The sequence below is a fragment of the Glycine max genome, chromosome 8 (genome assembly GCF_000004515.6).
Source record: "Glycine max cultivar Williams 82 chromosome 8, Glycine_max_v4.0, whole genome shotgun sequence".
In the NCBI taxonomy this organism is placed as follows: domain Eukaryota; kingdom Viridiplantae; phylum Streptophyta; class Magnoliopsida; order Fabales; family Fabaceae; genus Glycine; species Glycine max.
Genome location: NC_038244.2, coordinates 22,558,893 through 22,584,375, shown reverse-complemented (window position 1 = coordinate 22,584,375; position 25,483 = coordinate 22,558,893). Strand labels below are relative to the sequence as shown.

General features: G+C 33.8%; 4 protein-coding genes and 1 non-coding gene across 5 annotated transcripts; 1 reads left to right on the top strand and 4 right to left on the bottom strand.

The window, feature by feature from the left end:
• Positions 1-1,456: 1,456 nt before the first annotated feature.
• On the bottom strand, positions 1,457-2,986 carry LOC102664915 (uncharacterized). The gene is made up of 2 exons (XM_006586397.1): positions 1,880-2,986; positions 1,457-1,531 (listed from the first exon to the last, which is right to left on the bottom strand). The coding sequence occupies exons 1-2, from the start codon at positions 2,984-2,986 to the stop codon at positions 1,457-1,459; spliced, it is 1,182 nt and encodes a 393-aa protein (XP_006586460.1).
• A 2,367-nt stretch (positions 2,987-5,353) lies between these two features.
• Positions 5,354-5,434, bottom strand: TRNAL-CAG (transfer RNA leucine (anticodon CAG)). The gene has a single exon. It is a non-coding gene; the product is annotated as a tRNA-Leu (tRNA).
• A 3,473-nt stretch (positions 5,435-8,907) lies between these two features.
• LOC113002402 (protein SOB FIVE-LIKE 4) lies at positions 8,908-10,396 on the top strand. Its single transcript, XM_026129718.2, has one exon. The coding sequence runs from the start codon at positions 9,849-9,851 to the stop codon at positions 10,233-10,235; it is 387 nt and encodes a 128-aa protein (XP_025985503.1). The 5' UTR covers positions 8,908-9,848; the 3' UTR covers positions 10,236-10,396.
• Positions 10,397-13,909: 3,513 nt separating this feature from the next.
• On the bottom strand, positions 13,910-16,851 carry LOC100796103 (6-phosphogluconate dehydrogenase, decarboxylating 2). Its single transcript, XM_003531847.4, has 2 exons — positions 16,548-16,851; positions 13,910-15,581 (listed from the first exon to the last, which is right to left on the bottom strand). Exon 2 carries the CDS (start codon positions 15,569-15,571, stop codon positions 14,111-14,113), a length of 1,461 nt encoding a protein of 486 aa, XP_003531895.1. The 5' UTR covers positions 15,572-15,581; positions 16,548-16,851; the 3' UTR covers positions 13,910-14,110.
• A 5,431-nt stretch (positions 16,852-22,282) lies between these two features.
• On the bottom strand, positions 22,283-22,975 carry BZIP73B (BZIP transcription factor). Its single transcript, NM_001248280.2, has one exon. It carries the CDS (start codon positions 22,869-22,871, stop codon positions 22,290-22,292), a length of 582 nt encoding a protein of 193 aa, NP_001235209.1. The 5' UTR covers positions 22,872-22,975; the 3' UTR covers positions 22,283-22,289.
• Positions 22,976-25,483: the final 2,508 nt, after the last annotated feature.

Here is a 25,483-nt window from a genome sequence, read left to right as displayed (position 1 = left end):
CTTTGTATCTTTCAATGGTTCCATCCGCATTGTGCTTGATTTTATAAACCCAGCGACATCCAATGGCCTTTTTGTGTGGGGGAAGGGGAGTTAGAATCCAAGTGTGGTTCTGTTGGAGAGCCTTTAACTCGACCTGCATGGCTTTAATCCAACAGTCATGGCTAGAAGCCTCAGCATATGAACTAGGTTCAACTATGGTGGTTATAGACATGATAAAGTGTTTATGAGAATGAGACAAACGGGAATAAGATAAGACAGAATGAAGGGGATACTTAACCTTGGTGGAGGAGGTAGCAGCATGTGAAGTGAGAGCGTGATGAAAGTCCTGTAAGTATGTAGGTGGATGTCTCATTCGCGTAGAACGGCGTAAGTTGGGTGTATGAGGGGATGAAGGAGAAGAGTTGTCTTGTGTAGAAGTAGGAGAGTTGGTAGGGGGTATCGTGCTTTGGGTAGGGTCATTAGGGTTGACTGTGTATATTGGGGTGTTGTTAGAGAAGGGAATTGACGAGATATGAGTATGGGTATTATCGGATTGGTGAGGTTCATGTAATATAGGGAAGTGATTTTCATAAAAACAATATTACGAGAAACAGTTATGTTATGAGAATGAAGATTATAAACTAGATACCCTTTTGTATGCGGTTTAAAACCAAGAAATATGCAAGGATGAGCACGAGGGTCAAGTTTCTGTCGATGATTCTGGAGGGTACTGATGTAACATAAGCACCCAAAGACACGAAGATCGGAAATATCGCAGGGTTGTGCATATAGTTTTTCATAAGGAGATACATTTTTCAAAAACGGAGTGGGTATACGATTTATGAGGTATGCAACATGGAGTAATGCAAAACACCAGAAATTAAGTGGGAGCTGTGCTTGATATAAGAGTGCTTGTGTGACATTCAAGAGATGCTGGTGCTTTCTCTCGGCAATGCCATTCTTCTCAGGTGTTTCGACACAAGTGGTTTGGTGAATAATACCTTTGCGAGCATAGAAATCATTCATGAGGAATTCAGCTTCATTATCGCTTCGTAAAATTTTAACTTTACTATCAAACTGAGTTTCAACATGCAACGAAATCAGTAATAATTCTACGTGTTTCGGATTTTGTATGCATGAGATGAGTCCATGTATATCGGGAAAAATCATCTATGATGGTTACGAAATATTGGTGTCCATGCATGGATGTTTTGGAGCATGGCCCCCAAATATCAATATGTAAAAGCTCAAATTTGTTTGATGCATGAGATGTGCTAGAAGAAAAAGGTAATCTCTTATGCTTTGCATAATGGCAAGTATTACATATGAAGTTTTTGTTGTTGTTCAAAAAAGGATAGTATGATTGCATAGCTTGTAACCTTTCGAGAGAGGGATGACCCATACGAAAGTGCCATAGATTTACAGGAAGAATTCTACACTTTGGGTGTGTAATGGTGGAACATATGGTATGTGTTTTTTATGCTTCGGGGGTGAACTGATAGAGACCGCAACTCACTTCAGCTGTACCAATCCTCACCTTGGTATTGATATCCTGTAGAATACAGATATTTGATGAAAAAATCAATTTGTAGTTAGTAGATGACACCAGTTTTGATATGGATATTAAGTTGAAAGTAAAGGCTGGCACATATAGGACATCATGTAGTGTAATGAACGCGGAAAGTTGTACTGTGCCTAAGTGGGTAGCATAGACAAGATGACCATTTGGTAGCTTAACTGTGATGGGGTAAATTTGATGATATGAATGAAAATTTGTTAGAGAAGAAGAAACATGATCTGTGGCTCCTAAATCTAAGATCCAGGAGGCAGAATTGGCTTTTTTGCAAGACAAAACTATACATGTTGTATCGTTATTGGGACAAGATGAAATGGAGGCAACCTGTGGCTTAATGGATGCTGAGTTTCCGGCCGATGGCTGTTGTATTAAAGCTAGCAGTGCCTTGTATTGCTCTGGTGAAAAACGAACCAGTTCTTGAGATTCTTGGGATGGTATTTGGTCATCTGTGGCCTTTCCTTCTGCTGCCACTACATTGTTAGCCATGGTTCTGCCATTGTTGAATTTAAAACCTGGGGGATACCCGTGTTTCTTGTAACAAACTTCGACTGTGTGTCCAAGCTTCCCACAGTAGGTGCATATTTTTCGGGTGTTGTATCCTTTGCCTTTCCCATCGTAATTGGGAGGTAGTCCGTTTTTCTTGTAACAAATGCTTTCATTGTGACCGATACATCCACAGAATTCACAAACACTTTTGACAGCGTTAATGGAAGATCCTTCTTTAGATTCGAGATTGAAACTTGATATAGAGTTATTACCTGTAAGTTGTCTCTCCTGCTGTGCCACGTACGAAAAAATTTTAGGTATGGTAGGTATTGGATCCATGAGCAACACATGGGAACGTATATTGCTATACTGCTCGTTCAACCCTCGCAGGAACTGCATAGCGTGATCTTCTCTCTTTCGTTGAGCCATGGTGGTGAGTACCAAGCAAGTACATTTGACAGTGCATCTACATATGGGATCGGGTCTGAAGTTTTCGATCTCATCCCATATGACTCGCAGCTTCGTGAAGTATTTTGTAACCGAAAGGGATCCTTGCTTGATGGACGAAGCTTCTTGTTGGAGTTCAGATACTCTCAGAAGGTCCCCTTGTGCGTACCTAGATTTCAAGTCATTCCAGATTTCTTCTGCTCTGTCCATCCACAAGACACTTTGTCTAATGGAGATGGATACTGAATGGACTAACCAAGACACCACAATGTTGTTGCAGCGACTCCATGCCCCATAAGTTCTATCAGACTTCAATGGCTCGAGTGCCTTTCCATTCACAAACTCTACTTTATTCTTGGCGCTTAACGCCGTTATCATGGACCTACTCCATGAATGATAATTGCTGGAATCTAAAACTGGAGAAACCAGTGCAACGGCTGGGTTTTCACTTGGGTGAAGGTAAAGATAGCTTTCTGTGTTTAGCAGTGATTCGTTCATGGTGAGAAAGCAAAGGCAAGATGCAAAAACGGAAATGAAAGAGAAGAAAGATGGCACAGCAGAACTCTTCACAAGAAGAGCTCTGATACCATATTAAAGAATGTATCGTGCCATAGAGAGAGAATGAAAAACGTAAAACACGTGAAGATGACCAAATACTGCATTAAGCTTTATTGATGCATTTATTATGTACTTATATCTGTTGCAGAGTTGCAGAGGAAAGAGAAGCGCTTAGTGTTTTAATTAGTTACATTTGAAACTAACTTCTAACATTTTTTCTAACTAACTAACAGATTTCTAACTAACTAACAGATTCCTAACTGAAGAATGAGCTTATGCTAAGAGTTGAGAAGCCAAGATCGGACAATGCTATCATTTCTTTTCCATAAAGAGAGTTTCGTTGGGTCTTGTGGCTGCAAGATTGAGCCATCAATGAATCCCATCTTGTTCTTGGATTCAAGAGCAATGACAACAGCACAACGCCAAGCACCAAAATTATCACCATTCAAAGGGGTAGAAACAAGACTATGGCTCGGATGATCCGCGTGGTGGATGAAGAGAGGGTCGTGAAGATCAAGCGGAAGAGAAGAAGTAGCAGCCATGAAAGAGATGGAAATGGCGGAAGTGAATCAAAAAACTTCTTATACCATATCACAATTACTACAACATAAAGAAACAAAGAAGCAAGGAAAAAGAAACAAGAGGAAAAATGAAGAAATATGTGAAATATTCTTCTGTACATTATGAGAATGAGAACAAAGTATTTATACAATGATAAGTAAAAACCAGTAAAAGCAAAATAACAACTAATTAGCTAAATAACATAAAAGTAAAACTAATTAACTAAAATGAGATATATTGTAACAAATTTCATTTAATTCATTTTCCATGGTGACCTCTGTTTCTACTTTTGGTTTTGACCTTTTATTACTTGATGTGTTTATTGTGGGTAATTGTTGATTGCTTGTTCTCTATATAATGATGATAATATGATATAGAGGGTAAAAAGTTAGACATACACGTAAAAGACGTATAGACTCAAGTGAAAATATGTCAAATTAAGCAATGAATGTTATATATATATATATGAAAGAATGTATTAATACAACAAAGAAAACAGAAGCAAAGTGAGTGTAACTCACTATCTAACAATGCTCATGAAGTTGTCCACTTATCTATCATACAAGGTGAGGGAAACAGAAGCTGATTTTTGGTTTTGTGAAACGCGGCGGCTCGGAATGCCAACAGTGGAACATTAGTCAACGAAATGTCCACAAGTTGAAAAGTTCAAAGAAATACGACCAAGGATTTAAACTGTGGTCACAGGACATGGTAACCTAAAAAGTTTTAATATTGTGAAAAATTATGCATAAGTGTAGTGATTAGTCATTATTGCAGTTATGATGCAATTGTAAAAAAAAAACTAATAAAAGAAAGAAAACTTAATATTGCACTTTGATTGCGAAAACAATTTAAAACATGCTGAAATATGAAAATATTGGAAATAAAAAATAATGGAAATTAAACCAGTAGTGCAGCTATGTGGTCATCTTAATAAAATAGAAGAAAGAGAAACGAAGGCTTTTGAATTTTTTAGTAAATGGAGAATTTAGTGATATAATTTAAAGGTGCATCTTGGGTACAAAATTTCTTCATGGCGTTGGAGTTGGGGAGAATAGATAATAATGATTGATCAACATGTTTTCCCTCAAATATTTCATTAATATTCATTATCTATTTATTTCTTCTTCAGATTTGATCGTCATCTTGCCTTCATGTCCTTCTCCTTTGAGACCTTTGTTGTTAGCTGATGCCCTCAATGTTGCTACTTTGAAGGTATAGTTTTCTGTTTTTTTTTTTTTTTTTGTTTACTTTCCCACAGAATAAAGACAATATATGTAGTATATGATATTATTTTCCCTCTCATTAAATGCCAAATAACTTTTTGGTGTCCATCGATTTTTTTAGATGGGAAAATGTTGATTTTACACCTAAAAAATGAGATGGATGTGTGGAAATTAAGAAAAGAGATAGAGAGAAAAAGTAAAGAAAGATTATAAGAGAAAAAGTGATAGATGTAAGTTTTTTTTATAATAAAAAATGAAAAGAAAAATGAGGTAAATATAAGATAGAAAAGAGAGTAGACGTATGATAATAATAAAATATATCCTATGAGGATATTCCATGTGGGTTGCTTGTTACTATGGTTAGAGCCTTGGCCACCTCTGAAGTCTTATCAAGGTACAGCAGAATGGTGTTTGCACGGAAGCATAGTTCCTACTTCTTTACCTGCAGATTTCGAATGTTTCAAGGTTGGCACGAGTTAAAAAGGAGACATACTGAAAAAGTTTGATTGCAAAAAGATAATGTCAAGAATGGGATTCGAACCCATGCCCTTTCGGACCAGTACCTGAAACTGGCGCCTTAGACCAACTCGGCCATCTTGACGTGTTGTTATAGACTTCGTCGAAATTAATTATAACAATACTAAACTTTCAAGTAATATTATTTATGAATTATATGAATAATGCGTTGTCCCTGCCTCACGCACTAGTACATACATAAGAAGTTTTGTTTTTTTGGAAAGGCAAGAAGTATTGTTATTTCCATAGAAGTTTTATTCGCTTACATTTATGTCCTAAGCTGCTTCGACAGATTCACTCTAAAATTTAAGTTAAGAGTATTGTTATTTTAATATTTTAGTGTTTAGGGTCCCCTTTGCAATTTTAAACACATATATACCCACGATAAATTGCCATAGTACTTTGTTACTACTTTTTGGGTCTACATTATTTATTTTGTGGTTGTGTTTTTGTGAGTTGAGAATGAAAATTAAGGAACAGAAATGAAGAGAGTATTTTAGTGGGAAACTGGGAATCAAGTATATCTCGTAATTACTTGAGCAACCATACTACGTGTTGTGTTTGTTTGGTTTCACATATTAATGGACCAATATATGGATGGCTCTAGATTGCCACTTCCCTAGTTTCTTTGAGTTTGGACTTCGTATTCAGTCCATCATGCTAAACTCAACTCATGACTCAAAACCTTTTTTTTTTTTTTAATTTGGGCTACGGTTGATCCTTGTCAAAATGACAAGTTTTCCTTTTGGGGCCCATAAAATGATCCTCAGGAAGTTTTTTTCTTTTTAATTTATTTAAAAGCCTTAGCTGACATGTAAATTGTAAATATGTGTCTCCCTCCCATTTTTTTTAAAAAAAAACAAAGGATATTTGACGTGAAGCAACTAAATATACCCAAAAAATCATTTTGCAAACTAATATCCGAACTGAGTGGGTTTGATTATATTCAGAGAATAATGGAGATTTAACCTTAATATAGTAAACAAGAAAGTACTACATTCTTGATATATTTTTTTATCATGTATTTTTGTTTAATAGGACACTCGGTTTTAAATGAATCAACATAAAAAAAAAAAAAAACAAGTACTAACCTTTATCAAATTCTAAAGAATTTAAGAACTTTTAATATATTTAGGCATTACAGTTATCAATGAGCCTAGTCAGAAAATTAAAATTAATCTCATACTTAAAAGGTGCGGAAATATTTTGTGATACCAAAAAAGAGTAGCTAACATGGTTAATTATCATTTCTATTCAAATATATATGAAAATATGAAAGGTCTTGAATGAAAATATTGTCAACTTGTTCTTTCTTTTTATTAGGTATTAGATCCAAAAAAAAATATGGTACTACTTCAATTGATCATTTACATTATATTTACTAGTAAGGGAGAAAAGTAACGAAATTAGAGGGAAAAGTCGCACTCTTCACTTTTCAATGGCCCATTATGTCACCTCTACCATGAGGTTTATTTTGCTACACACATTAAACAAAAAAATTAACTAAAACCATAGCAGCACCCGTGTAATTGCACGGGTTTCAATTTAAAAGAAATACGTATTTATGTTTCTAACCGAAATTATAATAAGATTAGGGGGGAAAGCATTAAACGGCGACATGTAACAGTTACTTTGGACAATTTTATTATGATATAGATTAACTATTTTGTTTGTTACTGAAATAACAGAGTAATATAATTTCTCATGAGTCCTAACTCACCAAATCCAAAATTGAGTATGTTTCAGTGTTTGGTTTTGGATCAGATACCCACATTTTTCTGTAGATTTACCTGAAGAATGTATAAGTAAAACTATAAGTTCATTTCATTGTTTACACCTGTCCACAATTCTTTGATGCAGATCCATACATGCGGTGATGCACCCAGGATTTTAAACTATGGAGGTAATACTCACGTGCACACACATTTATGCATTTTGAATTTTAATAAATATAGTTTTTTTGTGAAGGCAATTAGTACACGATAATATATATAATATTGTGAAGAAAAAAATGTGGGATCCCACAAAACCTATAAAGTAGGTCTGTCCCCTCCCTTACCCAAGTCAATTAACCTACACTTTGATCTAAATTTTCCCACTCTACACTCTATCTTAAAAACCCTCCTTCAGTAATCTAGTTAAACAAGTTTCCCCTAATATATTCGAAATTATTTTAGTATGTTGAAGTGATGTTAAGATTTAAAATAAAGGGAGTCCACGAAATTTTAAAATATAAAGAGCCTTATTGACTTAAAAAAATAAAAAGAGGTTTATGTGACACACATTTATTAAACTTAAAATATCATATTGTATCTTATACAAGATTGATCTAAGGTAAAACAACTAAAATATTTGCTTTAGGCCTCCAAAAAAATTGGACCTAAAAAAATATATATTAATAATTATAATACTCATATTTTCTGATAATACCCATAAAAAATAATATAGAAGAAATATAATTTTAATTTTCAGTAAGACCCATAATTTCATTGTTTAGTTTTCACTTAAAATTAATTACTCATTGATTCCCATTAATTAATTTTGTCTCTTGATTAACTATATCAAAAGTCTCTCAATCTAAATATATCAATTTTTATTAAAATTAATCTGAAATCTCTTTAATGAGAATATTGATTATGAAGTTGTAAAATTGTCTAAAGAATCATTTAAAATTGATTACTTCTTGTTTATAATAGATCAAGCAATTATCACATTAAGAAATAGATTTGAACAATTTAAAATATATAAAGATATTTTTTATTTTCTATTTAGCATTAAGAAATTGAAGTCTTTGGATATTAATAATTTAAAACAATATTGTCTTAACCTTGAATGTTCGTTAAAACATAATAATCACTCGAATATTGATGGATTATATTTATTTATAGAACTAAAAATTGTAAGAGAAATTATATAAGTAGAAAATGATATAACGATTAATATAATTAATTATATAAAAAGAATTGATTCTTTTCCGAATGTTTTTATTACTTATAGAATAATGTTAACAATTTCAATAAATGTTACTTCAGTGGAAAGAAGTTTTTAAAAACTAAAATTAATTAAATCTTATTTAAGATAACAATGTCTCAAAAAATATTGAATGAATTAGCTTTAATATTGATTGAAAAAGAAATATGAAAGGAAATCAATTATAATAAATTAATAAATAATTTTGCTTCTTTAAAAGCTTGACAAAAAAATTTCAATAAAAATAAAAATATTAATTTTTATTCTAAAAAATTATTAAATTAAAAAAAATCTCATTTTAAAATTCGTTTTAGCCCTCTAAATACGTTGGGCTGAGGTGATGCTAGGTGCACCCAACACTATTGTTGGTGCACCCAACATTTTAAGTGAATGGACAAAAATGTCCTTCACTCAAATTGATCCGTATGAGTCATACGAATCAAGTTAATCCATATGAGTCATACGGATCAAGTTCATCCGTACAAATCATATGAATCAATCACGAACTCGCATACTTTCGGCGTATGATAATTTTGGAATTAACAAAAAATACTGGGCGCACAAACAATAGAGCTATTGCACCTAGCATCACCCAAAACTCTCCCATGGTTATTAAGTCCATTAGGCCAAAGCCGAACTTAGTAGTAGGTCTTCTACGTGGTCTAACTTTGTGGTTAGCACGATCACATCACACCTAAACAAAGTTTAGCCAACAACCCTTTACCAGCAACGACTTGCCATCATAATATATTAAAGTTAAACTAGAGTTTGAAAACTTATCAATGTTGATTATAAAAAAAGACAGGCCTCAATCAAAGGATACCAATTTTTATACATAATATAAGATTGAATAATATTAGTGACACTCTCCCTTAAAGACTTTCTTTATGATGGGTTAAAATTCATTAGAATCATCAAGATTCAGTTTCTCATTTAATACAAATATGGAGAGTGTCCCTAACATTCTATATAAAATATACACTAATCCACGCAGAATATAGATGCTTGAGAAAATATTAGATTGACCTGTTTTCTATAGACAAGACAAAGAATTTTATGCAATGATGGATACATACAAAGTGAAAAAGGCATATTCAAGGACAAGGATTTTACATTCCCTCCAGTTGTGCACATTGTGCTATTGGGACATCTGTATTATGCAATGAAAGTCAGACGAATTCTATTTAAGATGGCAACGGCAGAGGTTAAAAAATATTATTTATAGATACTTCTTATGACCAAAGATTGCAGTCCCAACATTCCCTTTGTTTAATTGATGCCTTTCATATTATTCTAATTTGTATTAGGAACCTTCCTGGTTCCTCCTTGAATTTAAGCCCTTTGTTTAGCACACAGTGCATCTACCATTTCACTTCACAACCTTTTTTTAAGGCCCTTTACCAAAACATTCGGCAGCTGAAACAGATATCAAGCTAATCTATCTATGTTTCTCTATTAATGTAAGTTCAATGTATAATTTCATTCATCAGCTATAGTCTCCTCTCATTCTTTGTTTCTTTGCTCAGAAAATGGATTCTTTTAAACAAATCTGGGGTAGTGCAGAAGGATGTAGCAGTAGTGAATCTGGTTGGACTATGTATATTGCCTCTCCCATGCAGGAAGACGATGCTGGATGCAGCAATGAAAATGATGGATATCATGACAACAACATCTATGGTGAGAACAGGAGAAAGAAGCAAGGGGCCCAAGTGGATGAAGAAGAAAGCGATGATTCGATGGCTTCGGATGCTTCCTCCGGTCCAGTTCATTACCACCATGCCTATACTCACAGGCAAAGTAGTCATGGCACCGCAGCCTCTAAGAAAGATAAACAAGATCATGGAAGCAAATTTTCTTCTAAGAAGAATGCAAACAAACAGGAGAAGAAACGTGTTGACAGCAGAAGTAAAAAATGATGAAATTGTGTCCATTGTATATGATGCTGGGATTTTTGTAACCATGCATCCTTCATAATTTGAATTTGTTGATTTGTTGTACTCATACCTCTTCTATCCAAAGGAAATATCCATAATCATTCTTTCAAGTAATGGAATCACAAGTTTTATGCATTTTAAAACTAAATTTTATGTTGAATGTTGTTATTCTTTTAATATGAAAACAATCCAAGTGTGAGGATTAATGTATGAGCCATGAGAAACACGCCATAACTATACTTGAATTGAATCATTATCAGTGGTATTCAAGCCAAATAACACCAGCTTCCCAGAAAAAAAAAATGATAGTTTAATTTAACTTCTAAGTTCTAGGAGGGAGGAGAAATTGTAGACAAGAGGGTCAAATCTTTCAACATGTAACTTCATCTTTAGATATATTTTATTTTTACCTAGCTTGTTTTAAAATACGAAATCATGCTATAAGTGAAGAGAAATGTCTGGTCATCCATCAAGACATCATTATTGATACAAAAACAACTTAATTAAGGGTGAAAGGACATTGCTGTTGTAGTTAAAAGACATCAAATGTGAAATTTCCATAACTAGAGGACATAAAAATAAAACTAGATGAAGTTACTGCTACAAGAATGTTGAATTGGAAGTTGAAATTTCTCTTGTTGATTACTATGCAAAAAGTTGTATTGAGCTGGTTGACAGAAGAAACAAGAAACATGACACAAGAAAAGTGGCCAAGGGGCAGTTAGAGATTGAGGATAACATTAGCACAAAGGGAGAAAGTATTTTATATGGAAAAAAAACATTCCAATAATGATTCGTGCATGCATGTGTCTATGCTGCCAAATGCTATGCAGAACGAAATGGGGTATGCTGCGCTGGAAAGAGGGTAAGGCTTTCACATAGTTACATAAATGACAACTAGAAGCAATTAAAGCATTGTGCAGTGACAGGGCATTGGCTGGTTATGTGAACCAACTTTGCAAAGATTGGACACGAATGCAACAGCAAGGCAATCGCAAGTTTTAGGCTGTATGAGTGACATAAATACATGAGGGCACACATGATTTGAAAGGAATCATAAAAGGTCACTCTCATATAAAACCATTAGAGAGAGAAAGAGAGAGAGACTTTTTTTTTATATAGAAGATAGAAAAGAGTTTTTTTTTTTCTCTTTCGTCCACGTTTCAGCAAAGAAGGAAAACCAAGGAAAGCACTTTGGTGAAAGTTGTCATTGTTCACATGATCATGGTAATGGTCAGTTCACCTGCAAGTACTAACTGAACATGAGTTGTTGTAAATCCTTATACCTATTTTATTCCTACGGATAAAAAAATAATTTTGCATGTAGCATTTATAACGTTAATAACTGCCGCTTTAAATCTTTAATGGCAATTTTGATGGGATCAGGATTTAGGATTGCTATAATGCTCATTGATTCTTCCAGTTTAAATCATATACTGAATTATATAGTTTCCATGAGAGATATTACATGCATATCAATCACCCTGAACTTTGTTGCTTTCCAGAGTCGATAAGCTATTTTTAAATACTCAATTGGTTTGTCACCACTTGCAATAGAGCTTTGTGATTTGAATAGATATTCTTGTTGCATATCAATTAACAGCAAGTAACGCAGGCAAAGATAATGATGGGTACCACCAGAGATCCAATCAAATACACATAATTAAAATTCGTAACATCCTTTTAGAGAGGTTATAAGCAAGAGTTGTGCAATACCTTTTATTCTCAATAACAAGAATTGCGACAAGAAATTCTTTAGTGCAAAAGTTGCACATGAGTTGTGCCAATCCCTGATTCAGCCAAAAAACATTAAAGGTTTTTCAATCATTGAGCTCATTATTGAAAAAAAATCATAATAGGTTTCTCAATCATTGAGTTCATTATGGACACTGAAGACTTGAAAGAAAATGTCAGAAAAGCCAAGAAGCTCAACATCAACATAGAAGAAAAGATAATGTCAAAGAAAGAAAAATATGGGTTCACAGAAGTTACTTCTAACCACTAGCTCAAATACAAGGAGGAAGTAGAGGAAACTGGAAATGTAAAAAGAAAAGGCTAAATGCAAATTAATTAAAAGAAAAGCCGCTCACTCCTAAATAGTGTTATAAAATACTAGTCATTAATACAGGGAAGGCACTATTCATTGATTCGACCATGGTCAAATTAGTGATAACTAAATATTTTTCAATTTTATATAATCATTAAGTAATGAAATAAAATAAATCAAGCTAGGTAAAATTTTAAATTAAAACCAAATGCTCATATTATGCAACATGTAAGTTGCAAAATCAATATAATGAGAAGCTAATAATAACAATTTATAAGTGAACTTCATATATGAACCTTTGTAACTTAACAATAAACATTGGGCTTTTATTTGACTAAGTATACTTTGATAGATAAAAAAAAATACAATGAAAAATGAAACAATTGGTTTAAACCTGTTCTTCACCACTGACTCTGGGACCAGTTCTCCACAGATTTAGTTCATTGATTTTTTGGGCTAAACAAACTGAACACCTGACTAGTTCATTATTTTTTTGGTTGAACCGGTCAGTTCAGTTTGGTTTTTTTATCCTCAATAACACCAATCCTGGTAGTTATAGGGTTCTCGCATAAAAGATTTACACTGTAAAACCAAAGATCAACCCCAACAAATAAGAAAACATGAAGGAAAAGAAAAGTATCCATTTTTCAAGAAGAATATGAATTTGCATGTTACTTCTGTCTAACTAATTCAAACATTAGGAGTAAGTGGAGGAAATGGGAGAGAAAAAGGGTCCATCTATAAACACATCTTCCACACCTGTGCAAGGCAGATTTTGAATTTGTCTTTATCTGTGGGGCAAGCTACAACAAAATCGAAATTTGTCATCCTCCACAGTCCACAAGTATGCAATTCCAAAAATGTGCAACTATTATTAGAGATTTAAAATAGAAAATAAAGTAACAACAACAACCTATAGTCCTACTAAGTGGGGGCAGTTACATTGATTAATCATTGCCATTGGCCTCTATCAGAAACCAAAAATTGAATTGTTAATTCATAAATAAATAAAAAATATACAAATTTTATGTTGGCTTTAAGAAAACTATGCCCGTTAATATGGAGCTCAGAATAGCCATGTAAAGTTTGACGACAACACATGCAGAGTAAAAATTTAATTTAGATCCATTGTTTATCAATATCATTCAACCATATGTTGCCATAACATTAAAAGTGCTTGACTTCTGAGAATCTCAAAATTATTTGACAAGTGACAATGTATGATTAAACGATAATGTATGTTAAGAATTATAAGTTTAGGATCAAGAAAGAAAAGAAATGCGACAAAGACAGCCCAAATTAATAAACAAAGATATTTATGGAGATAACCTAATACTGATATTTATACTAATACTTAGGTCGAGCACTAGTACTAGTAGTACAAGCCCAAGCCCACCAATAACAAGACCAAAACCTAAATAACTCAAGAAAGATATTCTTAATATTCTCCAACAATATCAAACTTATTCACTGTTGACAGTAGATCAACATTAAACTCAACAAGTTAACAATAAATGTAAAAATTTCAACTCCTGGTGTAACATAACATGTATCCATGACGCTGAAGGAAATCTTATCAAAATGTGAAAATTAAAAAGGCACCATGAGCTGGGACAATTTTGTATCAAGCACAAAGCATGATCAGCAAAGATACAACATAGTTGGAAAACAAACTATCAAGCAATTCAGTTGGAAATAATATAAATAAAACTTCACCACGTTGTGGCTATGTAAACTCAACTCAGCATACAGTCTGAGCAGAAAACATTACATTTATTAGGAAAATCCTGATTGGTTCAAATACAGTAATCTAAATTCTAGACTGTTTGGCAAGCTTGAACCACTCAGTATGGTAAGACCCCTCTATGTCAACCCTTTCATATGTATGAGCACCAAAGTAGTCTCGTTGAGCTTGCACCAAATTAGCTGGCAACCTTTCCCTTCTGTAAGTGTCAAAATAAGCAAGACTAGCAGACATACCTGGAGTGCTGATACCAGAATTGATAGCAAGGCAAACAACTCTCCTCCAGGCAGATTGGCGATCGATTATTTCCTTTGCAAACTCTGGATCCACAAGAAGGTTTGCCAGATTAGGGTTTCTATCATACGCTTGCTTGATTCTGTCTAAGAATATTGCTCTAATGATGCAACCACCTTTCCAAATCCGGGCCAGTTCACCCAACTTCAAATCCCAACCCTTTTCAATACTCTTTGCACGGATCAAATTCATTCCCTGTGCATAACTACAGATTTTGGCTGCATAAAGAGCCTTCCTAACATCATCAACCAATTTTTTCTTGTCTACAGGTTGATCAGTCACGATATCACCAATACCACCTGATTTAAAGACCTTTGCAGCTTCAACTCTTTCCTCCTTCAACCCACTCAGGAACCTTGCATCCAATGATGCTTCAATAGTGGGAGCAGCAATTGATAATTCAGCAGCTTGCTGAACAGTCCACTTACCAGTGCCCTTCATGCCAGTCTTGTCTAGGACCTTGTCAACAAGATATCCATCTCCCTTATCATCCTTAATTCCAAATATATCTGCAGTGATTTCAATCAGGAAACTCAGAAGTTCTCCCTTGTTCCATTCTGAGAAGACACTTTGTAGTTCCTCATTTGACAACTTTCCAACTGACTTCAGCACATCATAGGCCTCTGCAATCAGCTGCATGTCACCATATTCGATGCCATTGTGGATCATTTTCACAAAATTACCAGAGCCACCTTTACCAATATAAGTCACGCAAGGACCACTGTCAGGGACTTGAGCTGCCACCTTGAGAAGAATATCTTCTATGTATTTGAAAGCCTCAAACGAACCACCAGGCATCAAAGAGGGACCATTACGAGCACCTTCCTCACCACCAGAAACTCCCATCCCAAGGTAGAGCAGACCCAATTCAGCCACCGATTTCTCTCTTCTTTCGGTGTTCTCGTACCATTCGTTACCACCATCAATTATGCAGTCACCTTTTTCCATGTATGCAGATAGGGTCTTAATGGTCTGGTCAACAGGTGCCCCAGCCTTAACAAGCATTATTATCACCCTAGGCTTTTGAATGGAATGAACAAAAGCTTCGGGGTCATGGTAGCCATAAACTGGAAGATTTCCTTCTTGTTTTGCTCGTTCTACAGTCTCATCAACCTTGGAAGTGGTTCGGTTATAAACAGAAATGGGAAAGCCTTTCTCAGCAATATTGAGTGCTAGATTTTGGCCCATAACAGCCAGTCCAGCAAGGCCTATTCTTGTTGAGGGTTGAGCCATAATTGATTTCCTGTTCAATGATTGATAACGAACACAATAATAAGAACGAGGTACACAAAAACTGGAATAATCTTCTGATTGAAGGAAAACAAAAAGCTGTAAACTACGATAACTTAAGACAATTAGAACTTGATTGGTGACTCTGTATGCCATCAACAAAACTACTATCGAGTACAGCAAACTTCAACATATTCCAATAATAAAGAATGTAAGGAAGAAATAGAAAGGGTGCCTTCTAAGATATTCAACAATAAAAAAGGTATTAAAATTACTAAACTTTTTAAAAAAAAAGTGAGATTACAAAAAGACCCTATACGGTCATGTTATAGAAACATCAGAGTACCTTAAGGCTCTTCTATTCTCTTCACTCATCTAAAAGATTAGTGTGAACTATTAAACCCAACTACCAAACAAAAGGTAAGTTTTTTTGTCTAGATTTGCACATATAGCTACAGCCTAAAACTCGAAATCACACAAAATGCCATGACACAAACAATTTTTACATATTCAAATTGCAATCCAAAGCAATTATTTGTTCACCTAAAAATACAGAAGATAGCCAAGTTCTACAAGATCTTACAAAATCTTAAGGCACAGAGAGTAAGCCTACAAATCATATGAATTAACAATCACAACAGAGTATCCACTGCAAGTAAATCAGTGTCACCAAGAATATCATGGTCCAACAAACTCACCCCACAACAATTAAGGGTACCAATCAGCAAGAAACTAGGAACATAAACACAGATCAGCAACACTCATAAGATAAAACCCAGAAAAAGAGCAATCACAGTGCCTCATTGATTTCCCATAAACCACAACAAACAGAATAATAAATCCAGCATAATTAAGATAATAGTTGCAATTAGATTTTGAGGGCATACACCTTAACTTCACATAAACCACCAACACTGAGTCAAAGTGAATCCCAAAATTTAAAAGATAAAAAAAGAAGGGGGGGACTTGAAGGGCAAACCTGAAATTTGAAGCGAATGAGAGAAAAATTAAGGTCTGGAATCACAGAGCACGGATGAAAAGATGCGAGCGAGGGTAGAAGCTATATATATATTATATAATAATGATAACAATAAAAGGTGAGAAAGATTATCAATAACGAAAAATTATTATTATTATTATTATTATTGTTCGCAGTAGAAAATTGAAAGTCGACGATGGCTAACGAGACCAACCAGCGAATTTTTTAGACCAACGAAACATGAGTACATGACCATTTATTTTATCTTTAGTAATATAATATAATTATTATTATTTTGTGAAAGTTAACGAAAGGTGCGGGTCAAACTTGTTGTCTAACTTAACTACCGATGCAACTCCAGTGGGGGTAGGTGGAACGCGGTGGGTGGAACGACACCGTTCTTGTTACTGTTCTAATATTATACTGTCACACTTCAGTTCAGTTCATACTTGGTTGGGTTAGGGTCAGACTCAGGCCCAATATCAAACTCTTAATGTTTCGTTGGCTGTTGCTTTGTGCACCAAGCATATTGCTTGTGCACCCAGCAATAATCTGGTATTCCGAAAATACCCCTGTGTGCTCTTCTTCCTTTTAGCTTTTTCTCTCACGTTATTAACTCATTCATTCATTCATTCTCTTGGTTTCATTGCATTTTTTTCATTTTCATGAGAGGAGAGGTGCATTGTATCTACTTTGGTCGAAGTAAAAGTGTTACAGAGGTAGATCGACAAGTGGTAATTGTGGTGGTGGTTGGTGTGATTGTTAACGGTAGAGGTAAGTTTTTCTTTGAATTTTTTTTTTTTTTGCGTATAACACTTACGGATTAAGAATCCGTAAGCAGCATAAGGATTAACAATAAATAAGTTACTTAAGGACTGACAATCTGTAAGATAAATATTTTTTAGTTTTTTTAAAAAGTTGTTTTATTGTTTATTTCAAATGTAATTAGTATTATTATTTTAAATATTTTTAAATAAGTGTTGTTTGATAATTAATTTGTAAGTATTTGTTTTTATATTTTGGAAGTGGTATTAATTGTAAAATAATTTAGACTTATAATTTATTTGAGTCGTTGTGGTTTAAAATTGGTTGTTTTGGTGCTTTATAATTTGATGAATTAGAATTAAGTTCAATAATATTATTTATTTTAGTATATATGGTTTGGTTATCATTTTTTATGTATTATATGGTTAAGTAGAAAAAGTTGATGTTATTGGTTTTTTTAATATATAGGGTTATCAATTTTAATGTTTTATATTATTAAATGCAATAAAAAAAATTAGAAATTTGTGTGATAATATGTATGGTGTGGTTAGGGGTCGTTTGTTTGTGATTGAAATTTTTGAATGTGTTGTTAAGATGGACGAAGATCAGTGAATGCATGACAATATAATGTCTGAAGAAGTTGATATGAATGAACAAAAGAAAAACGAAGCTGGTGTGAAATCATAACATGTTGATTGTTCTGATGCCTTCAATACTTTTCAGGTATTAATATGATTTTTTTGTTGTTAAAGTAAGATATTGAATGTTTCTTGAAGACCAAAGATGTCTGGATTGTATTGTAGGTGTTTGTTACCCATGATGATGTTTCGAATTGGGCTCGAGCTGTTGCTTATGAAATTAGTTTTGTGGCAGTCATTATGAGGTCAAACACAAACACTAGTATGAGAGGAAGGACGTCATTTGTCTTAATTGATTGTGAAATGAGTGGCCAGTATAGGGTCAGAAAGAAAAATTTGGTAAGAAGAGATACTGGAAGTAGGAAATGTGGGTGTCTCTTTAAATTGCGTGGGAAACCAGTGATTGGAGGCCAATGATGAATGGTGAAGTTAATGTGTGGGAGTCACAATCATGAAATGACAAAATCATTAGTTGGACATTCATACACTGGTCGATTGATTAAGGATGAAAAGATAATTATTATTTATATGACAAAGTCAATGGTGAAACCAAGAAATATTTTGTTAATGCTGAAGGAACACAATGTCAATAGTTATACAACAATCAAGCAAATATGCAATGCAAGAAGTGCATACCGTTCTTCCATAAAAGGCAGTGATACTGAAATACAACAACTAATGAAGCTTCTGGAACGGGATCATTATACGGATTAATTAATCTGTATAACCCTTACAAATTGACAATCCATATGCATTATACTAATCTCCCAATACACAAAACAAGCACACCACCAGAGGGGTAGGGAGCATGACATTTACGGTAGAGACGACAGTGAGGCTGTCATTGACGACATGGCGACGACAAAGGGATTGACGACGAAGCTCTGGATACACAAAGGAAGGAGATGAACAGTAGCAACAACGCGATGAAGAGGGAATGAAGGAGAGAGGTTATTTAAATTTTTAATGAAGGACATTTTCGCCATTTCAGTATTATTGTTGGGTGCACCAATAATTCTTCTGAGCGCACAAAGAAAAACCCTGTTTCATTTGGTCCTGCCTCCTTTTCACACTTGCCTTCATTGAAATCAGCATGATTGATTCATTATGAGAGCAAAATTGAAAATTGAAACCAATATTTGTTGAGGAAAAAATCAAGCACTTTATCGATATAAAATAATTATCTTAAAGTAATTCAAACAATAATTTATAATTAGATAGCAATATAAGATTATTTTACACTATCAATTTATAGACATTAAACTCATTATCTAATCACAAATCATTACTATGATAAGTTTATTAACTTTTATAATAATTATCTTATAGAAAATCAGTTATCTTAAAAATCATATAAATGATTAGTTATGATGGGATGATAATATAAAATTATTTTATCTATCGGTACATAACATTTAAATTCATTTGTTTGAGTGATAGTTTGTTTCTTAAAATATAAATTTAACTAATACAAATATTATACTATAATAAATATTTTAATTGTCATGTATATTAAATAAAGACCTCTCCATCAAAAAATAATAATAAAGATGTCAAAATGGATTGAATTTGATAAGTCAATGCATTTAACTCACCAAAACAAGTTTGGTTAGTTATATGATTTAACTCTTCTATTCTCAAGCCATTTTAGCAAAAAATTAAACAATTTTAGGTGGGGCTGTGCATTTTCCGTTTTCCTTTTTATTGTCTTTGCAACCCTTTTCACATTGCATGTATTATTTTACTTTAGACATTCATTTAGAACTCTTATTTTATTTTTATTATAACTTAAATCTTATATTTTTAATTTATTTTCAATTATTCTGGCCGAGTCTTCCCCTTAATTTTTTATATGAAGTATTTGTCCACTATACAATGAACATAACAAATAATAATATTTTAATTTAAGATTTTTACTTTTAATCAAACATAAATATACAATGAACATAATAAATTTATAATATTGTAATTTTTAAGAACTGGTGGTAAGTCTGAAACACATTCCAATAGATATTAATTCTACAGTATATAGTGATCGATATTTCTTGAAAGAGTTTAAAAAAAAAGTTTCGATGTTAAGTTTATGATATTAAGTTTGTGTTAAGAAACTGTTTGAATCTGTGAATTATTTGGTGCTACCAGTTGGAGCATTTGGAGTTGGAGGAGTCGAAAAGCAAAGCTTTGGGATGACAGTGCTAGACAAATTGTTAGTGGAGCTGAGAGTTAGGGACAATTCTCACCCCTTAAATTAGCTTTTGAGATTGAGTTAGATCTAAATTCACAATCTTAAGATTTTAAGAATTTGTCCACACTTTCTCAAAGTTAGATTCCTGGTCTTCTTATGATGGATTTTACAAATGCAATACCGATGCTGCATTTTGGGTCCAGTAATGTAAAAGAGGATTTTGTTTGATAGAGTAAAAGTTTAGGTGAGTTGGATCTGAGGACCCAGCATGTCTCAAACACGTCTTAGGACTCAAAAAAACGCTTACAAAAGTAACTAGCGGGATTCAAATCCAATTCTTTATAAGATATATGAATTTATCCTTACTAACTAGATCAACTTTTGTACGGCAGAAAGACAATGTTTTGTTGCTGAAAAAACAGAGTGGAAGGATCCGTGATTGAAGGTGAAGCTGTGGATTTGGGACTGACACACCTGATTTTTGAAATGGACTGCAAATTAGCGGTGGACGAAATTAGAGAGGTTCCACCAGAATTTTCTGATATTGGTACTATTCTTACAGAATGCAGAAGAATAATTTCCATGTTTCCAAACTTTAGAGTATGGGTTTGTGAGGAGACAAAGAAATAGAGTTGCTTGTTGCCTTGCAACATGCAAGGGTGGCTAATGCTATTCCCAAGTTTCACCATTACATATGGTATTTTATTTATCAGCAAGTTGTTAATGAATTGGCTTGGGATTGCTATTGTCACAAAAAAAAATGTGTTAAGATGAGTTTATTTCTAATGATCAGGCACATTAAGCATTTTCATTTAATAATATTCATTGAAATCATCTCTTGTTTATTTTTTTGGAAAAAAATCATCTCGTTTTTTTTTTATAAAAAAACAAAACAAAAAACAATTTGATGACAAAGATATAGTCTTACATGACTAACTAATGTCACGTTTATAAACAAACGTCAATGCATTTTTTTTTTCTGTGGTGCAGGTACCATGATAGTACATTTCAAAAGAAAACGCGAATCATTTATTCAGTAAACATTAATTTTCAACAATTCTTTTAGGTAGGTTAAACCAAACTTAATACAAGAATCATTAAGTATACGAATCAATTGAGATTAATTATTTTAATTTAATTAGTGACTAAAATTTAAGTACTAAGTATGTAATTAGATTAAATATTTAAAAGAATTTTTTTTATATGTAATAAATTTATCTGATTTGAATAAAATTATTTTAAATAAAAAAATGCATGTGATTGAAAAATAGAAAAGAATTACTTGAAAAGTAAATTAGCAAAACTCTAGTATTTTGCAGTAACATTTTAGTGAAGCTCTAGATAGAATGGAAAAACCCATTATCCATATAGTACAGAGGATTCTAGTGGGTACCCTGTCCATATGTTTCCTTTTTTTTGGCAACGACCTTTCCATCGTCAGACAATAGCCACTACAAACACCTTTTTTCTCTGCACCATGTCCAATTCCCCACACTCACTTCACTTCCACCTGACATAATTACTTCCACAACACTCACAACATTTTAATTAGTGACACCACATCAAATTCATTTAATAATACATGTATTTGAAAAAAATATATTAAAGAAATATGTCATTATCATTTTTCTTCTTGCATTATTATATTTTAGCTAAACATTTTTCTTTTGGCTTCATATTTTCTTTATTATTATATTATTGTTATTATTATTTAATCTGTTCAGATTTCCTTGGTGATTGTTGGAACTGGATGATGTGATCATGAATGAAAGCTTTCTAAATTGTTTTCTCAGCAAGTATTTTATGATGGTGTTTTTGATTATGTTGAGTGCACCACTAGTTGGTTCTAACAATTAACCCAGCAGGGTTTTTTATAGTTCTGTAGCCACTTGAAATAATGCTTATTGCTTGGAACATATCATTAGAACTTAGAAGATAGTGGCAAAATTGATGAGCAGACACTAAAATTAGAAACTCAAAAAACATGTCATTGCCGTTTATGTTATGGTTTCACCTCATACATCTCAAAAGGGAGGCAAAGACTACTACTATTTTGTACTTCCCACAACAATTCACACACACACAGAAGAAGAACTTAAAAAGAAGAAAAATTGAAGAGATATAATGATAAAAACTTTGGCCTTGTCTTCAAATTCAACCAAGCAGGTCCAAAGAGTCTGTGATTGAGGAATCAGATTTGACATAGGGAGAAACATCATCATCAATGGGACTCAAGGGAGGAGGGTGGTATGGACTGTGTAGCTGCATGTCACATATCATTTGGCGAAGTTCTGAGGCTTCTTCTCTCAGCTGAACATTCTCTTGAGCAACTTTATCATGTGACTCAGACACATGGTTCAGCTTGTCCATGAGCTGGTGATTTTCATTCCTGAGCCAAACCACCTGTGACCACAGCTCATCAAGGTGCTTCTGCTTCCTCATGCGTGACCGGCGTGCCGATTCGCGGTTCGATATCATCCTCCTGTGCTTCCTCTCATTGATGAGGCTTTGCTGCTGCTCATCTGCTTCATCAGAGGTTGAGTTGCTGCTGATGCATGAGGACTGAGGGGGGCTGAAGTCTGCAAGCACTTGAGGAGGAGGTTTCTGCAAACCATAGAATTGGTTTGAGAGTTTGTGGAGTTGAAATGTGGGGATGGTGTTCTGAACCATGCTGTAGTTGAAACAAGGGTCTGGAGGGAGTAAATAATTGAGTCCTGTGATCTCCCTGGCCTGCATGGTTTATGTAGCAATGTAATATATGAACAAAAGATTGCAGGGCCTTAATTGGAGAAAAAATTCTGATGGAGAATAATAGAACTAACTCAGTTGCTATTGGAGATGAAGGAAAGAAGAGTGAGCCGAGTATATATAGGGAGAGAAATTGGTGAAATGGTCCCACTGAATGTGGTCAGGGTAACAGTATTGAGGTTTTTCTTTTTAAGCATAGATTGATGAAATATCATGTACAATATGTTAATGAAGTATTACAGCATCTCGGTTTGTCCTTTATTTTTGGTACGAGACCATAGTTATCCTCAACAGGAGTTAATTTTGCTCGAGTTAAATAAGATTATTATTATTATATGTAAAAAAACTCATGCTACAAATATTTAACATAATTACATACCTATTAGTTGAATTCAAGCCCACAGATGAAGCTAAAGCAACCATCTGCCATGCACCCGGTGGTTTGCAGTTTGTCATTTATCTATGTGTACAATGTTGGATTAAGCAAGCATGCAGAAGAGCTTTCAAAAAACTTATTTATGTTTATAAAATTGGCACATAACTTTTGTATAAGTTGTTTGTAACTTATTCCAATAAAATTAGACAATTAGCGGAAAAAGTTGTTAAAGTGTTTACACTTTATTTTCGTAAGCTTTACTGGTTAAACTTATTGATACATTTTTATATAATAAATTCTTGTTGAATAAGTGTTTAATTAAGTTGTTTATTCAAATGGGTTTTAATATTTCTTTTGCATAAAAGGCATTTAAGCTATAAAAAAATCTCTTTTGAGCAATTTGCAAAATTTTCTCAAATTAAAAAAAGTTAATCCAAACAAGCGTGTGGTGGTGTTGTGTGGAGTTTATTTATGTGAGTATGTGACATGCATGCTCTGTTCATGTGCTATGTGGGGCATTAGGTTCATTGAACAAGCTATGTGAGAAAGACATGCGGCACATAGACATGGGTGATGCAACGTGGGGGAGGCAACTTGTGTTAATGGATAATCATTTTGGACAAAATATGCTTACATCAGGTGGACACAGGCAGTTCATATCACGGGGAGTATAATAATTCAATTGGCAGACTGTTTAGGCAAAAGCAGGCATATAGGAGAAAAATGCAACTTCCAGAAGTCAATTTATTATATTAACTATTAAGTGTGCATTGTGTTATTTCCAAGCTGATTCTATGTTGGATAATGTTCACTTAAATGACATAAGAAATTTGATGTAAAAAAGGAGATTAGGAAAGGCAGTTTCATTTCAAAGAGCAAGAAGAAAGAAGGGTTGATGAATTTGATGACTCAAGAGCCACTCGTTCTGGAACCTCCAAATACTATAATATATTTAACTAGAAGCCAAATATTTGATCATCAACCACTTCTGTTATTTTAGTATGGTTAGGTATTAGTTGTTTATTGCGTCTAGGTAACGACAGCTTCAATAGTAATCTCAAGCAAAAAGGAAGACCATAGCTATTACCTTCTCACACCAATTATGTGACAGAAATGCTCAAGGTACCAGATTGTGGTATTCATTGTGCATAGATGTTAAAATGATTTAAAGGTCTTGTGTTTGGGAAAAGATACTTGAATATACTAGGTAAGATATGTGTGCATAATCTTAACCGTTTAGAAAAAAGTTATAGTAGGGACCAGGATATTATCTAATAACTTGCATTTAAGTAGTGTGTGAGGGTAAGCTTTGAAACTAGCACGTCTTCTAGCATATTATCATTGTTCCTGATACAAATGGATCGGACATTTATTTTTTTGGTGAAGGGTCTTCTACTGTGTCGAAGGATTTATTGTACTGAAGGGTATTCTGCTTGTAGTTCCTTACCAAAGTTATCAGGTGCGTGAGTATTCAGCAAAGCAAATAGGGACTACTTGCAAAAGATACTTCAACGCTCAAGTGAGGGTTTGACTTGGAGTTATTAATGATATATAGTGAGTATGTGAAAATGAGTCATTCCTCTTACCTAGGGGGTTCACCCCTTTTTATAATAACCTGGCTGACCCTAGGGTCTGTGGGTTTATTACATCTTGATTACCAGTTATGTAATACTCCTCTTAATCATGTTTTGATACTTCTAATCAAGTTATTAACCTTAAGTAGGTTTAGTGGTGATAATCACGGTCAAATGATATTCGTTGCTCGCACATGTTGAAGGCCGAGACGTACTGTTCATCATATGCGGATATGTGACCAAATGGTGTGTTTAGTTAGAGTGTGTAAGGTGTCTCATCGACCTAACCTGGAACTTTTATCCAATATACTAGCCTCCCAAGCCCTTTTTCAGCCTTGGCCAAAAAGAGGGTCTCTATGGTGTGTCATAACAATTATCAATTACTCCCCTGACGGTTATGTATCTTTATTGCCACGACGTCGCTTGTCCTCCACCATAGATTTGTTTTGATCAAATGATGGAGAGATGTTGTTGGTTGGGCCTCATCCTAGGCCAAACTCCTATAAATAAGGGGAGGACCCCCTTTCACTTTTCGCCCTTGATATTTGCTTCTTTGCTTTGAGCTGAATAGTTTTTCTTACTCTCATCTGAAAAGTCTATTAATCAATTCTTTTCTTTGAGGTACGTAATAATGGTTTCAGTCGAAGGTT

Coding starts and splice junctions, on each gene's coding strand:
- LOC113002402 (XM_026129718.2), top strand. CDS start 9,849: ATGGATTCTTTTAAACAAATCTGGGGTAGTGCAGAAGGATGTAGCAGT.
- BZIP73B (NM_001248280.2), bottom strand. CDS start 22,871: ATGCAGGCCAGGGAGATCACAGGACTCAATTATTTACTCCCTCCAGAC.
- LOC102664915 (XM_006586397.1), bottom strand. CDS start 2,986: ATGAACGAATCACTGCTAAACACAGAAAGCTATCTTTACCTTCACCCA. Junction 1,532..1,879: donor CAGCATCCATTAAGCCACAG/GTTGCCTCCATT, acceptor TGTATTCTACAG/GATATCAATACCAAGGTGAG.
- LOC100796103 (XM_003531847.4), bottom strand. CDS start 15,571: ATGGCTCAACCCTCAACAAGAATAGGCCTTGCTGGACTGGCTGTTATG.